Source organism: Sphaerodactylus townsendi, linkage group LG11 (genome assembly GCF_021028975.2).
Source record: "Sphaerodactylus townsendi isolate TG3544 linkage group LG11, MPM_Stown_v2.3, whole genome shotgun sequence".
Lineage (NCBI taxonomy): Eukaryota > Metazoa > Chordata > Lepidosauria > Squamata > Sphaerodactylidae > Sphaerodactylus > Sphaerodactylus townsendi.
Genome location: NC_059435.1, coordinates 23,853,984 through 23,870,960, shown reverse-complemented (window position 1 = coordinate 23,870,960; position 16,977 = coordinate 23,853,984). Strand labels below are relative to the sequence as shown.

Below are 16,977 nucleotides of genomic sequence, written 5' to 3'. Positions count from 1 at the left end.
AGGACAGGATAAAAATACATAGAAATAAATAAATTGTGAAAAAAAAATGGAGGAAGGGAAAACAACAGGTGAGTAGGTTAGGCTGAGTGAGAATGACTGGTGCAAAGTTACCCTGTACCCTTTGTACCTGATATGCACCCAGCAATCTTCAACCCTTGTCAGATGCTCTAACCACTCTGTTGCACAGTGAACTATTATGATGCTTCTGGCTGCTTTATAACATTGACACATCATCCTGCAAACCAAGGAAAGTGTGTGAACCATCTCTTTCCACAAGTCTTAGAAGTTTTAAAAATATATATTTCTTTCGTTCAGATGAAACTAAATTCACCTGGAGTCCTTTGAATGGATGCAAGAATAATTGTTGCCAGTAAACCTTCACAAAGCTGGTCTGTTATCTGTCTCTGATGGATGGGGTTCTATTTCCTAGAAGGCTGACTTGGAACTGTAACACACTGTGATATAAATAACTTCATTCAGGCTGGATCCAGGCAATAAAATGAACAGCGTACAATTTCTTTGATTCCTAAGTGCTGGTATTCTTTGCATTTCTGCCTGTTGACTTCCAACAGGGTGATGAAAGGGCTCAATATCTGGAAAGAAACTCATGGGAAGAGCTGTTTCTAGACACTGCAGAAATTCTTGATTTTTATACTGTAAGTAATTGGTATGAAAAAAGAAGCGCAATGCTGAATATGGTTTTGTTGATGCTGAGACCAACCCCGTTCCCCCCACAGAGCACTTCTTAAAAGATGGCAAGTGTTAAAGGAAAGACACAGTCACTAAAATTTTACACAATAAAAATAATGTTCAGATTAATATCAATGCCTTTAAATTGTTTAAAAAACGAACCTCCTAATTAGTTTTTGCATATTAATGTGCACAAAGTTCTGGCATTGTATACATGGCCTGCCTAAGGCTGTCTATATTCCAGATTTACAAAACCTACTTAAATCATCTTGAAAGAGCTCTTCACAGACCTGCTTTGAAACACCTAAACTTGCTTCCATTCTAAGGGGACTTATTCTAACTTTGGGCTAATGCTTTCTTGTACCATTCCCATTTACCCTCTGCTGGTATAAATTAACACATTTTAACAATAGTCTTGAGGCACCTTGAAGACTCTATGTGTGCAAAGTGTCATCAAGTTGTAGGCAACTTATGGCGACTCCATAGGTTTTCAAGGCAGGAGACTAACAGAGGTGGCTACTGCCTTCCTTAGTATAGTGGTCCTGGACAATACTGACCAGCACTGACCTTTCTTAGCTTCCGAAACCTAACTAGACTGGGCCATAAAGGTCAGGACCCTAGAAAACTAACAAAACTTATTTCAGCACAAACTTTTGTCACACTTCCTTGAAAATATCTATCTTAGACCTGGGGTTCCTCTTGGATTCTTAAGTTGAGGCAATGACCGAGAATGTGTGTTATAAGATTCTAGCTCCTGAAGAAAAGAAGCTTGCCACAGAGATGCAGCTAAAACACACTCACACACACAAAATTTGGCTTCTTGAAAGCCCTCCATAGGGCTAAATGGAGTTACTCCATCCTTTCTCTGTGGCCTCAACCACGTCCAGGTTTTGCCACTGCAGAGCTGAGTGGTTCCTGGCCACCAGTACCTTTGTCTTCTCCTCTGGCAGGGGTGCCCCTTATGTTAATGGAGGGAACAAATGTTCTGGCATGGCCACGTGCCACCTCCATCGGCTTGTTCACCCCGCCCCCCCCCCCCAAATAAGATTAGGCCTTAGTAACATTTTGGTTAGGCTACTGAAATGTACTTTCTGTTGGACTATCTCTGAAGGTTGTTCAGAATACACCCAGTGGCTGCTCAGAAGCTACAGTACATCCAGAATGTATCAATCATGATTTGCGCTCCACTGATTACCAGTGCACTAAATTCTGTTTACCTTTTAAAGCCAGTTACAGGTTTAGCCTGGGGGATTTGAGGAACTGCCTTTTCCCCTTGGCCCTCCCTCCACTTCTGATCATAATGATCCAAGAGTTTGTCTGAGGTTTCCTCTTGAACTAGTTTGGTGTTAATAGATTTCATTTGTTTATGGTTTTATTTTACACCTAATTTTGAGAACATTAAATGCTAAAAAAATTGCTATTTTTGACTTTGTGACTGTAGATTCATGTTGTAAATGTGTGCACCAGCTCTCCTTAGATTATTTTTGCCTTCAGGGAATATATTTTTACTCCCTTTTCTCTTTGAATTTGAACGATAGCTCAGAGATTAGATAATAAAGCAGTGTTTGAATGATAGCTATCTAATTGCTTTTTGGCACCAGCATGGGCAGATGTGCATGCTTGGCATCTTTCTGTGCCCTTCCGTGCCATTCATCACTCCTTAAAGTACTTTGCTTCCTGCTGGATACAGCAGATTGACTTCCAAAGCTGTTTTTCCTGAGGGCTGCTCAGCACAGAGGTGGCAGGAGGTACCTGTCTCACAGCCACTAAGTAGAGAGGAAGAGGTCACAGAGAGAGGGGTTAAATTGTAATTGCACAGCTGGATTTACCACTCCTTTGGCTGACATGCTGGGAATACATGTTGTTTGCCTCCTGAGGTGTAGGAGTGCTTTTACCTAGGTATGAACATTAATGCGTTGACCATGCTGTGGGCTTGCTGTGTCCTTTGCAGCCAGGTAGTTGTGGGATTTTTGCCTTCAGGAGGCCCTGAAGGTTTATTGGCAGAGATTAAAAGTAGACAGTTCTTCATATCCCCTTGCCCTACATGCCAAGGAACTCTAACTTGAAATGAGTGCATTTTAATGGAGGCTTATTGCAGTTGCAAATCATTTTCTTCTGGTAATGTTGTATCTCCTTAATCTGTGTGTGTATACAGGTGGATGCTGTTTGGAAAAGGTACCTGAGGTATGGTTTAAAGGCATGCGATATTGCAATTTAATGAGAAGCAAGACAAGTCTGGAGTCCCTTTAATGCTTGGATGGGAACCTCCTGGTAACCCTGGAGGAGCTGTGGCTCAGTGGTAGAGCATCAGGTCCCAGGTTCTATTCCCAACATCTCCAGTTAAAAAGACCAGATAGTAGGTAATGTGAAAGCTACTGCAGAGCTGCTGTGTGTCTGAATAGATATGACCGATCTTGATGGACAAAGGATCTGACCCTGTATAAGGCAGCTTCATGCATACTTTATGTATGCATTCTTACGTTGAGCATTTTTAGTTCCATGAAGGGAGGAAGGTGGGATTTAAAGGAATCAAATACCGGTAAATTACTTTCTGCTTGCTTGCTTGTATGGTAACTGCACTCTGAGCGACCCTCAACTACAACTAGTTGTGCCAGGATGTCCCAGATGGGACCAATAAAACATAGAGGCCAAGGGATGTCTATGGAGCCCTTTCTGTCTTGTCCCTCTCCCTGCTTCCATTATGAGCTCTTGCTCTTGTGTCCCTCCCTCATTCCATGTGCCTCCCCCCACCAGTCTATATCTGAAGAAGTGAGCTGTGACTCACAAAAGCTCATACCCTGCCAGATATTTTGTTCATCTTTAAGGTGCTACTGAACTCTTGCTCTTCTCCACTGTTACATATAAGGATGTTGATGAGTTGGGAAGAGAATGATATCTTTACTCAGTTTTCTCATGCTTCCTGTGTTGCTTCTTGTATGTTTTTAGAAAAATGTATAGTAGCCATAAAGTATGGATACGCTATTTGACTAAATATCTCTTGTTGAAATTTATAAGTATTTAAAAGGACTCAGCTTTGTCTGGTTCTGTTCTTGAGTCACTTACAGATTTGTACTTCTGGGATGTGTGTTGTCGAACACGCATATGATGTGAGAGATAATTTTGGCAATTGGGAAAATGCAGAGATGCAGATGCATTTTATTGCATTTTCTGTTTCTGTCTCTCATCATGGTCTTTAGAACCTGTTTGTATAAAATGAATATGAGAGATGTCCCTGAAGATACAAACTTACTTAAGAGTATGGGTCTCTCATGGCTGTGGATCCTTGTTACACAGGCTATTTGCTTTTCCAGGACATTCACTCCATCTGACTCTTAAGTAGTTATCAGACAAGAAGCTTTTGCAAGAATGGGAGTTTGGAAATGGGTCACAAAAATCTCTTCCAGTCACCTTCTCTTCCCTGCCTTGTGGTGTACTGGTTAAGAGGTGGCTTTGCCAGCATGGTGTAGTGGTTAACAGAGGGTTAACACTAGTCTGGAGGTTTGATTCCCCACTCCTTCACTTGAGTGGTACACTCTAATCTGACAAACAGGGTTTGTTTCCATTCCTACACATGAAGCCTCCTGGTTGCCATTGGGCTAGTCACAGTTCTCTTTGAACTGTCTCAGCTCCCGCCCCCCCCCCCCCCACTTCAAAAGGTGTCTGTTGTGGAGTGGGGAGGGGAAGTTGATTGTAAACTGCTTTGAAACTCCGCCAGGGTTGAAAAAAGTGGGATACATAAACCAGCTCTTCTTCTTCTTCTCGTGAGGGTCATCTTTAAGCTGAGAGGTTAGTGCAGTGAATTCCAAATGGATGAAATCTTAAAACATTTATAATCATGAAAAGTAGCTTGTTTCTTCTTCTGCTCTTCATCGTCCATGCTTTACTCATAAAGATCCCAGCAAAAGAGAAACATCTGGCAAACTGGTGTTGGTTTTGACAGGGCTCGTGAAAATAAATAGCATTCTTAAACAAAAATCTGACTAATTGTGACTAATTCAGTTAAATGAAAAACAAATGGAAGATTCCCATTTTTTTAAAAAAATCCCTGCATTGTCTTAGCATCAGTCTGCACGTATAGTTTTGGAGCTAATGATGGCTATAGGTTTGGTACACAGATGAGTGTCAGAGGCAAAACTGAACACTTTTGAGGAAAATCCTGAGCAGATCTGCTTGGACCTATGGTCCATTTTATTCAATGGGACTTATTTTTTTGCTTTTTTTATACCCCACCCTTCTTCCCAGTGGAGATCAAGATTGCATTATGTCATTCTGTTATCCCCCATTTTATCTTTGCAAGAACCTTGTGGCACAAGTTAGGCGAAGAGCATATGACTGGCCCAGGGTCGCCCAGCAAGCTTCCGTGGCGGAGAGGGCAATTGAACCTGCGTCTCTCAGATCCTAATATGACACTCTGCCCCCTGTGTTTAAGAGTGGTGGACTCTAATCTGGAGAACTGGGTTTGATTCCTTACTCCTCCACATGAGCGGCAGACTCTTATCTGGTGAATTGGATGTGTTTTCCCACTCCTACACATGAAGCTTGCTGGGTGACCTTGTCAAAGTTTCTGTGTGAACTCTCTTAGGCTCTTTCCGCACATGCAAAATAATGCACTTTCAAATTGCTTTCAGTGCTCTTTGAAGCTGTGCGGAATAGCAAAATCCACTTGCAAACAGTTGTGAAAGTGGTTTGAAAATGCATTATTTTACGTGTGCGGAAAGGGCCTTAGCCTCATCTACTTCACGAAGTGTCTGTTGTGGGGAGAGGAAAGGAAGGAATTTGTAAGTCGCTTAACTCCTTACAGGAGAGAAAAGCAGGATATAAATCCAAAATCATCATCATCTTCTTCTTCTTCTTCCAGGAAAGTGTTCTTAAGGTTGCAGCTTTTATCTCTTACTAATTTTAATGTGAAGTGCATGCCTGACTAGTCCATTAAAATAGATAAATTCTTCCTTTTGAGGTTATGCCCCTAATGAATAATGTCATTTTCTTCTGTATGTTTAGTGCCATCCTGTGGTGAAAACTGAGAACCTGTGCACCTACTGTAGATGCCCATTTGTTTTTGCTACAAACACCTTAGTTTGATTCATGGTTTGAAATGCTTGTTAGCAATTTTTAAACACTTAGCTTGATTTCTAAGGACTGCTGTTATTCCCTTCATTCAGCAACATTTAGGAAGATTGTAATGCTAAAAGCAGATTCTTATAGTTGGTCTGTGTGGAGTTTATGTACTTTACAAATATGGTGCCAGCGTTTTTACCAGCGTGGCTTCCTGCAGTATGGGCATGGTCCTTCAGTTTACAGTAGGCCTTAAAGCACAGTAGGTACTCAGCACCAGTTCCCCCTGCAGAATCTCAGAGATGTCAGAAAATTTAGCGAACAGCAGGTCTTACTGAACAAGTATACCGTAGGAATTTTCAGTTCTTTATGTTTGACATAACTGAAACTTTGTGAAATATTCTGTATCTCAGCTGATGCTCTGGCCAAATCTGTATCACAGATGTATCCTGGTTCTGTCTCCTTACTTATTCCTTTGCGCACTCCTCAAAGATAAATCTCAGGGCCCTTTTAAGGGTGTGTCACAACCTACAGCTTTATAAAGATGGGAGAATATGAGTAGTGCAGTCTTGGGAATACTTGCCAGGCTAAGATGTTGAGGGGGTCCTATACTTTTGGATTATGTAACACTTTAAGCTGCCGGGACTGGGTCCGCAGAACTTTTGTTAAGAATGAGCCATAGAAACATTTCCGATTTTTTCTTCTTCTTTAGAAAGAAAGCTAGCAAAGTTAGAAGTCGGAATGAGTTGCTTTTATTTGCGTGTTTGATAGAAAGATAAGCAGTAGCAGTAGTGAATAAGAGGAGGCAGCAGATGAGGGGTGATGATGGTAGGAGAGAGGAGGAGGAGGAGGAGGACACTGTGAACAGCAGGGATGAAGGGATTTCCCCTCCTCTCTAGGTTCCTTATGAGTTAACCACTAAAAATGAGAAGTCTGACAATAGGTTTTAGGCCATTGTTGTGTTTTTAAATCTATTTTCTTTTAGAAATTGAATAATAAACTTTAAACCAAGTGCATACATGTTTGAAGCAAGTTTGGTTCTCTTGCTCCTGTCTTTACACTAAGTCTATCCCTGTTTTGTGTTGTACAATATCTGAGCCACAGACTGCTGGCATCTTGGCTGCTGGCACTGTGGGAAGGATATTTCTTGGTCATTGGAGGGAGATTGTCCTGCTATGGTCTTTCATTACCTCCATTATATTCCTTATATTTATATTCTACCCTTCCTCCAAGGAATTAAAGTCAATTAACATGATTGTACTCATGTAATCCTCAGAGCAGCCGTGTCATTCTATGTCATAACTAGATTAGGCTAAAATATAATTATTAACCCAAGGTCTTCCCTTACCCCCCAAACAGGTGTTTATTTTTTTACTTCTGTCAACTGATGCTTGCCCCAAATTCTAGATTCCTCAATTGACTGTAATTTACCTTCTAGTCCACTTCTTTTTAGCAATAATGAGATGGATTCCATGATAGTATGCCTGGATTTTTTCCATTTATCATTAGTTTGAAATCAGCTATAAGCCCTGCCCCTCACTTACCTGGAGCTGAGAATTGCAACACAGGGCAGGAGGGGCATGAAGAAAAGAGTTCAGAATGGCAGCAGGGAGTCTGGGGTGAGAAGCCACGCCTCATACAATAGGGGCTTCTGGCTGTCCACATCAGGGCAGAGACCCGAAAAGAGGGGGGTGCGCAGACCTGTGGAATGGGGCCCACCATGGTGGCATACTTCCCCTTTTAAGGCTAGGAGCCACCAAGGCTGCACCCTCTTTCCAGTGGCAGTTCTCCCATTCTCCCTTAAGCAATGGTTATTCACTTCTAGATGGTATTATTGTGCTATTTAGTCACACTTCCGTATGTATTCACTTGTTCTATTTTCTCTCAGCAAGGTTGGTGGTTTGGACATGGAGCCGATCCCACCGGGGGGAGGCCATGCCTGCTTCCCCCATTGGGGACCCCCATAAGGGTCTTGGAATTGGGGATGGTTCAGTGGCATGCCCAACTTATTTATTTGTTTGTTTATTTATTTATTTATTAGATTTAATAGACTGCCCACCCCTGAAGGACTCTGGGTGGTGTACAAGTTAAAACCAATCACATAGTTAAAAACCAAATTAATTAATTAAATTCAGCAACGATGTCCCAAACAACCTGACTTCAGATGGCAACTCGAGAAGACTTCCTATCCCTCAGGGAGGGGACTGACACAGCACAAAACAGCTGGCGGATGGTATGTGGGGGGTAGCGGGGGAGGCAATCAGCGACTAACCCCCCCCCCTCTCCCGTAGAACATCTCTGTTTTACAGGCCCTGCAGAACTGTCCAAGGTCCCGCAGGGCCCTGATGGCTGGAGGGAGAGTGTTTCACCAGGTAGGGGCCAGAGCAGTAAAAGCCCTGGCCCGGGAAGAAGCCAGTCACATCGTTGCAGGGTTGGGGACCACCAGCAAATTTGCCTCTGCAGAGTGGAGAGGCCAATTAGGGACATAAGTGGAAAGACTTGGGGGCTGTCAGCTGACTCTCACCTTCAAGTGATAGAGGAACCATTCTGAGACTCACAAGCAGGCGTATCACAACTTTGCTACTCCACATTTCACCCTGGCAGGCAGGATGGGGCTGGGGGGATAAGGTCATATTGTGCTACAAGTGGATTGCCCAATGTGGGGATCTATCCCCATGCTGTGCTAGTATTCCTTCACTTGTAGCCAATAAAAGTAGGCCTAATTTTTTTCCCAACACAGACTGTGTGTGACTCAACCTCAAGAGCTGCCTCCCCCTTAACTGGCCCCTGGGGCTGCAATTGCCAGGCTGACAGGCTCCTATACTTTTAAGATCATACAACCCTTGAAACCACAGAAACTGGACCCGCAGTACCTTGTTAAGATTGAGCCATGTTTATTAAGACACTTTTTTTTAATTGCCACTTAAACTGTAAATTTTGCCCCAGAAGTTAGTGGTGTCCCCTTCAAGATCTAATTTTGAAGAGCTCAATGATACTGATAAATGAATGGCATTAATTCATGTTAGATGCATAAGTGGAGATGATTGGCGTTTTGACTGGAGACTATGATGGCTTCTATGTTTTGAGCTGCTATTTCAGTGTCTCTTGTATTTGCTTCTTGGTGTTTCTAGCGCCCCCCCCCCCCCAATGAAGGTATCTGGACTGCTAATTGTTCTCACGTGTGCAAACATTGCTTGTGTTATAGATGCTAGCCCTTGTCAAAATCCTGTGATTTGACAGCTGAGCCTCCAAATCACAGGAGAAATTGAACTGTTAATTTAGCCTCCTTTTAAAGTTTGTTTTAAATATCAGCCAAGTCGGTCAGTGTTGAAGCAGTGGTGGAAATGTTAGTGTAAGAGTTAATTCTCTGGTTAAATGCGCACCTTAAAATAGAACAATATCTTTTCTCTTAAAACACATTTATATCCTTCAGGGTTTGGAAAAGAGAAAAGCAAATGTTTTCCTTCTGCATTTAGGCAGAGATCTAAAAGGAACCAAAGTAATTTCCTGTAAGTTTAGAATGACCTCATCTTAAGGCCTAGAATTCTCATGTCAGAATGTAGCGGCTAATATTAATCTGTATCTAATTCTGAAGTTTCATTGTGAAATGGTCCCAGTTCAATTTTTTTCCTCGTCATGGCACTAGAGTAGTATTGAATTTGGAAATCTCTGGAAGTGTATCTTTACATAACTTTGTACTAAAGCACGTGTACACTTTTGATATGTAGATGAGTAAACGTGCTTTGTCATTTTAAATAGAATTCAAAGGTCTTAAATATTAAAGATTAATTTTGATGGGTCCAAATGCACACACAAAAAAGAATAGTTTATTCACTTTACAATGTTACTTTACAAAAGTGATAGTAAATGACAGTAGATTTCTCTTTAGTGAATCTTAATGGTTTTGGTCAGGGTTTGGAGGAGAGAATTCTTGATGACAGTGACTGGGTATGGGTGTTTGTGTGAAAAGAAAATGCACTTTTGTTTCCGCTGATTCTTATGACACAATTCTCTTGACTTTCAGGATTTTGGTTGGAGCCCCCCAAGCAGATTCCAAATACAGTGCCTCTGTTAAGTCCCCAGGAGCTGTGTTTAAATGTCGTGTTCACACAAACCCTGAAAGGCGATGCACAGAGCTGGATATGGGTCGAGGTATGTATCTATGCATACTATTTCTGTTTTAAACTTTGAAAACAAATCTTCTATTTCCACATATTTTAGAACTTGCAGGCAAGGGAAACACGTCGTGCCACCAGTTTGACTTGGTGTTGAAATGGGTGTACAAGAAGCTGGTTTTATAAAACCAGGCATGATATGACATGGAAGAATCTCTTGTTGATATCAGAATCCACTTACACTGGAGTTCTGACCAGTGTAAGTGATCTCATGACTAGTTGTACGGTGTCTACACTGAATGTGCATTTAGGAAGTCGTAGTGATGAGGAGGAGGGTCCCTGCCCAGCTTGGCAGGCAGGTTTAGGAATTCTATCAACCACCTGGGAGCTGAAAGTTACCCTGAAAAAACAAATGGGAGAATTCTAAGACTTGAGTGCAGCTGTGCTGTGTCATTTGACTAAAGATCAGGGACATTCCGCCCACGGGGGGCGGGTGTTCAAATGACCCTGGATGCACCGGTGGAGGGACTGAAAAATTGCCCCCCATCCCGCACTGACCTGGGGGTCATTTGACCCCCCCTGTCCCCATGGATGGTACTCAGCGCCTGTCCAAGCTGCTTCCTTCCCTCCCCAGGCCCTTGGGGTTGGGGCTCAGAGGCAGCACGAACAGGCACTGCAATGGCAGGCCACGCCCTGGGCCGCCCACCATGGTGCCCTGACCCCCTCGCTTCCCTGCAGGCCGGCTTCTGCCCTCCCCAGGGCATGGGGAGGGCAGGAGGTGGCCTGCAGAAAGGTGGGAGGGCGGCTCAGAAGGGCGCTGCAGCAGCAGGCTGGCCTAGGAGCCAACCTGTCACTGCGGTGCCTGTCTAAGCTGCCCCTGCCCCCAAGCCCTGCCCCAGAGCATGGGGGTGGGGGAGTGTGAGGCTTGGGGGAGCACCCAGAGCAGGTGTTGTCCCTGGGCACCATTTCCCCTCAATACGCTTTAGCTAAAAATGGCAATGTCCACAGACGTCACCAACAGTGCATATCCGAGCAGGTGGGCAATTGCCCAGGCTGGCTAAATGACGTGATTTAACCACACCATGCAAAAGAGGAAATGGAATGTTATGAAGCACCTGGATGGTGTTTAAGTCCCAGCCACTCAGGCCCAAGGAGGACCCCATGGCCCGCCCAAAGTGAGAGAGCTGGAATCTGCAGGAGAGCAGAAGAGGTCGCATTGGATGGAAAACACCCTCCCTTTTAAGGCTGAAGATCAGCCAGTAAACCTGCCACATCTAACATCAATCCTCCCGTTGTATAGAAGTTGCCCTTAACTTGCCACCTCTCTCTGCAGTGGTTAGAAGTCAGAAGTGAGCTAAAATGGACATGTCTTAAGTCAACAGTACATCTAGCTTCCTCTTCCTGACTCCTAAATTCATAGCATCTTGGCACCCTTGAGTCAAAGGCTTTTGTCCCCAGTGCTTCCTCTAACTTTCTGGTTCTTGCTTCTTGTGTTCATGAATGCTAGTGTTATTCCTCCATGGCCAGGCATCACTGCTAGTGGGAGTTTTCAGTTCCTTTTGAGAGGACAGAAGACTTTCTTTCCCAGCATCTCGCCATAAGATGTAAATTGGCATTAGAAAATGGTTCAGTTGACCTGCAGACCTTAAAAACCTCATTAGCCAGGATCCTGATGATACATTGTAGGAGTCCTATGAAATGATGTTATGCAGATGTTCTTAGATTCATTAAGAAAGCTGATGGGCTCATTTGGGAACTACACATTTTACGCTCCTGTCCAGGAGGCTATATTATTGACAAAATAACTGTGAAGTTATGACAGTAGAGATGAAAGAAACTATCACTTTGTTTTGATCTCCCACCTGTGTTTGTTTTAGGTAATACCCGTGGAGCACCCTGTGGAAAGACCTGTAGGGAGGACCGAGATGAAGAATGGATGGGCGTAAGCTTGGCAAGACAGCCCAAGGCGGGAGGAAGTATACTGGTAAGTCTACCTTTCCCTTGATTACCTTGAAGCAGGGCATGTCACAGTGTCACTGATGCCTAACATGCCTTAATTACTGTGCTTTCTTGATGCCTGCAAGGTCCAGCTAATGAGGCTATCACTTCCTTTCAGAGAGAAGCAAACTGAGTCTTGGGACAATGCTTATTCATGGAAATTATCTTCAAAGCAGTTATACCTGATTCTGTCACCCCTAAGGGCTTCCTTTCTGAAAAATATTGTGAATTCTTCAAGATTTGGAGTGGCATGAATAAGTGCTTTGTGTGCTTATGAATGGGCATGGTTTCATTTCATTTCTTTTTGGAAAAGAAAAACACAGGATTAACAGTACATACTCAAATGTAGAGATAAAGATGTATTATACTTCAGGTCATAATTTTATAGGCTACCTTTATGTTTGATCTAAACCTAAATTTTTTTTTAGTGCTGAATGGTTTCAGTATGTTGGTAGTTTGCATACAAGTGTATGTTTTTATGACATTATTAGTGAAGTATTGAAATTGGTGAGAGATTCTGATTTTCTGTAATTAAACGACATGAATTGTGATAGTGACTGGTTGGGAAATGGATATGTGTATTAGTGATCACTAAACAGCCCTTGGCTGTTATTTGTCTTTTGCATGCTGTTAGCATGTATGCTGTCTGATTGGCCCCAGTGAATTACATGTGGAGCCCATCCACATTTATCACTTTTTGGAGATTTTCAGCCTTTGTTTCCATTATTCTCAATGGCCATCACTTGCCCTATTTGTGAAGGTTTTTTTGAAAAAGGTATGTGTCTGTGTATGGACATCCAAACCATATCTGTTTGTATTTGGATATCTGTGTGGAGTTTGTGGTATAATCAGTAAAATCTGTGTCAAGGAAGGTGTGATGAACAGCTAACTGCCAATGCCTGATTGACGGGGGGGGGGGGGGTCTTTTCAAAAATGAATCTTACTGTTGACCTGGGAGAGTGGCAGTTAAGAGTGGCAATGTGAGGTTAGCTGCCAGGGAGAATGAGAGAACAGCAGGATTGATGAGGATCTTGAGTTAGGGAAGTGAGACTGGTTGTCCTTCCCTGAGTGGGATAGCACCAAGGAAAATGGGGTGACCCCTATCAAATGTTCAAGAAGGAGAATTTGAAATTGCATGTTCCTACCTCCACAGACTTTGGAAATTTTGTGTCAAATAAATTTATGCCTCTTTAACTGAGAGTTATGGCCTCGCGATCTCTCTCAATATTTCCAAACACCTGTTAGTAGAACAAAGCTACATTCTTATGACAAACTAGCTATTGCATATAGTTAGAAGAAGTTTCCCTCATTCTGGTTATCATTTCACTTGTCAACTTTAAACCTGAAACCTTCCGGACAGTCTGACTTGTCTATTTCCCTGTAAAAGTGAAATATAGCAGCTTATACATTGAGAATTCATTCCAGACTAATGGGTGCCATATCCAGACATGTATTAACAAAGGGATTTTCAGTTCTTCAGCTTCTAAGGCTGGGTCAGAATACATCTATATACATTTTATGCTTCTTGAGGAACCATCTTAGAGGGCCTTGCTGTTCTCTTGCTATATAAAACTTCTTGCTGACCCAAATAGATATGAACCAGACCAAAGCGTATTTGGGAAAAGATTGCTTACTTGAGGATGTTCGGTTCAGTTCCAAAGCCATTTTCAGAGGAAGCTAATCATGGTGAAATGTTTTTATAAGCTTCCCTTGTAACAGTTTTAAGTATTGCCCTAAAGGCATGATTCTTTAAATCAGCTAGTGGAGAGACCAATTCACAAGTGTGCTGACTGGAGTTGTATTAAGCTGCGGTTCTGTTCAGTCTCAACCTTAGATTCAAAGCTAAATGGAGAATCGGAGATTAATTAAGTGATGACAGCGGAAGCTTAAAGTACAGTTTTAGAAAGTCTCTTGGATTTTGAAATATCAACATAAGAATTACTGTTTGTATTAATTTAAGTGTTTCAATAACACAACAGAAGTTTCTAGTTCCTCCTGTATTACGACTGCGAAAGTCATTCCCTCAGTCATTCTGGAAAAGTAACTAGGGCGTTGGAGGGAAGCCACACGCCTCAAATCTTACTCTTTCAAGCACTTGCCCTATTTATCATGCTTCTTATTTTCTTTTTTGATTTTAAGCAACCAAATGATTGTTTTTCTAATCCCTAGGTAGCTTTCCACTCAGTATAAAATAACTTGCTTTTAGATTCCACATGGTATATCAAATGCTGTATCTGGATTTAAGGCCAGGGGTGATCTCTTTGTGCCTGGATATCTGAGCTGACATAAACACTTCATTGCTCAGGAAACCATGCATGGCTCAGAGGTTGATCTGGGAGCACTGCATTGATGCTTTATGGCTGAAACTAATCAAGTTATAAGCTGGGATGGATTGAATACTGGGAGCTTATACAAGATTATGATAGAACTGTGGTGGCGAACCTTTGGCACTCCATATGTTATGGACTACAATTCCCATCAGCCCCTGCCAGCGTGGCCAATTGGCCATGCTGGCAGGGGCTGATGGGAATTGTAGTCCATAACATCTGGAGTGCCAAAGGTTCACCACCACTGTGATAGAAGTATGTTGATTTGGATCTGAAATACTTCTTTCTGTTCATGATAGGCACTTCCTGTCACAAAGGAAGAGTATTGCCATTTTTGCCAATTCCCCCATCACTTCCCCCCTCCACTATTCTGTGATATTCCTGGGGCTTCACTGACCCAAGGTGGCACTATTTGAAGGGGAACAGAGGAAAGGAGCAGCAATACAGGCCAGAAAATACTGAAGATCGAGCATATAAATCAGATTTTATCAGAGGTTCTTGTCACTTCATTTCGACCATTGTCTAAAGCCCCTTTCATATGGCCCTTATCATTTGGCTTGGGCAGCAGATGGATAACAATTTTTTTTTGCGTTTGGCCCCTGGCTGCTTACAGATTTTCTTACCCCGATCAGATAAAACCTTTGGCATCCCGTCAGCATTGTGGGACTCTGCCACTTTTAATGAATTTTTAAAAACTGTTTGCAGTTCCTCCTTGCACTTCAGAATCACTCCAATGCACTGTATGATCTCGCTGGAGTGCTTCTGAAGGGACTGCTGACTTTTCCCTGCCTTTTTCCACATGACATTCTTTTTCAGCTTTTTAAAAAAATGGTTTATGATATGTGCTATAGCATGATAATGATATAGTGCTGTAGCAGCACCATTCACATGCCTGTCACTGTAGTTGGAAAAGAACCTGCTGCCAAAAAAGATGGGAAAACAATAGCAGCGTTGTTTGAACTGGCCAGAAAGCTTTAGAAATGGCTAATAGATGGATTGAAGTGAGCTGTATGAATCCTATTTCTGTAGCGTTTTACTCAGAAATGGGCCCACAACGGATGACAGTCGGTTTAGAATAGTAGTCTGGAAGGGGACTAAGACATTTATGATACTGAGCCGCAGAATTCCCATGCAAGCTGGTGCCCAACCACAGAACAATATTGAAGGTTAGTGGTGAGATCGCCAGATGTGGATTTTTCCTGCAAGGAGGCAGTGGTTGGAACCTTCAATTAAGGATTCGGACTGCAGAACTGGGAAGTGAGGGGATGAACACTTCCCCCAGTTGGAAATAATCGCTCTGTCTGGTTGTTTTAAAGCAGGAAGCATAGATACCTATATTGGGTTTTTTTTACTTTCCACCCTTTTGTTTAAGCAGGGATGTCTAACTCTGGTGCTTCAGATGTTCATGGACTACACCAGAGTTGGACACCCTTGGTTTAAAGCACCTGAGCAGGGGAATGGGAAGCAGGGGCAGGGGGATGAATTCTCCAGGAGGTAACCCTGATTCATAGTGGACTGGGACAAACCTTTTTTTCCTGGTAAAGGAAAACACAGCCTCAAAATTTTTTGGGGATCTAGGATCGTTCTGAACTTTAAATCTTCCCTTCAGTTTCCAGGTGTTCTACAGGTAGTGAGTGTATAGGCTTTAGGTTCACTGCCATGAGGTAAGTTTTGTGGTGCACAAAGAGATTATTGAGATCACTGAGGCTGGATTAATATATAAACAACTAAGAAGATTTATTTATTTACAGGTTAGTTTTAAAGAAATAAACCATCAGCACAGGTCTCCAGGTAGAAAAAGTGGAAACCTAGTTGAGGCACAAAATGTAAACTTGTTATAACTTTGGAGGGTAGCTGGACTATTCTACAATGTTTTCAGGCACAATGAGGCTTTTATTGACTGGCCAGTAGGTTGGATCCTCTCTTATGCACAGGATTCCACCCATACCAGCCTGCCTTTTCCCGCAGAGTCAGACTAAATTGTACAAGATCTGCTCATCAGCAGAGACATCTAAACTGCTCTGCCACACTACCAGGCTGAGCTACCCTTCATTCTGTCTGCTCATTTTCTTGAGCCAGACCTGAGCTGCCACTGCTTTCTCCCTTAGTTCCCCCTTCTGTGTTCAACATTTCACTCCCTTTCTTGAAGGTGATGAGATGCTGGAACAGCACTCCTATGGTCCCACAGGAGTGGCTGATTTTCACTTCAGGGGTAGGACAACCTCCTGTCTGTCACATAGACACTCCTACAGCTGTTCTTTTGCAGCTAACCCTATATGTTTTGGGATACAGAGTCCCCATATGTCATGTGGTCTAGCCCTCAGATAAGTCTCTGGTTCAAATCTTGCTTTTTCTGAGAATTTTAGGTGGCCTTCAGCAAGGCTAGACATTTCTGATCTGTTGGCAGGAGAACTCGTGCAGCTTTTATGTTGTTTCTCTTTTTAATCACAGTTTGGCAATAAGGAGCCTGTCTTGGAAGTGTGCAGTCCTTGTGGAACATGTTCCTTTTCTTTTCTCCTTCACTACCGTTCTCTTTATTCCAGGATATGCAGAATAATTCATTAGTGTTAAGGCCTGTGCCAATATTTCCTTTAGATGTTGTTAAGGCTAGAAGGGGGAATGTCGTTTGCATAGGGAGAGTAAAGAGGAGGGACTCAGTCTTCTCATGGCTTTTTTGAACTCTGGATGTCAGGGCCCTGGTTTACAATGCTAGCGTTGAATTTTAGCATTTTCCCCACCCCTTTTCCATCTTCCTCCTTTGGCCTCAACATAAAATCTCATTCTTTCTTGCG

The 16,977-nt window shown here is 42.7% G+C and overlaps 1 protein-coding gene across 2 annotated transcripts in view; it reads left to right on the top strand.

The window, feature by feature from the left end:
• ITGA9 (integrin subunit alpha 9) overlaps positions 1 to 16,977 on the top strand; it is a 246,500-nt gene that overhangs the window by 10,548 nt on the left and 218,975 nt on the right. For both annotated transcript variants that reach the window (XM_048511594.1, XM_048511595.1), the window contains exons 2-3: positions 9,770 to 9,897; positions 11,738 to 11,844. In XM_048511594.1, coding sequence (XP_048367551.1) covers positions 9,770 to 9,897; positions 11,738 to 11,844 — 235 coding nt within the window. The remainder of the gene's footprint in view (positions 1 to 9,769; positions 9,898 to 11,737; positions 11,845 to 16,977) is intronic.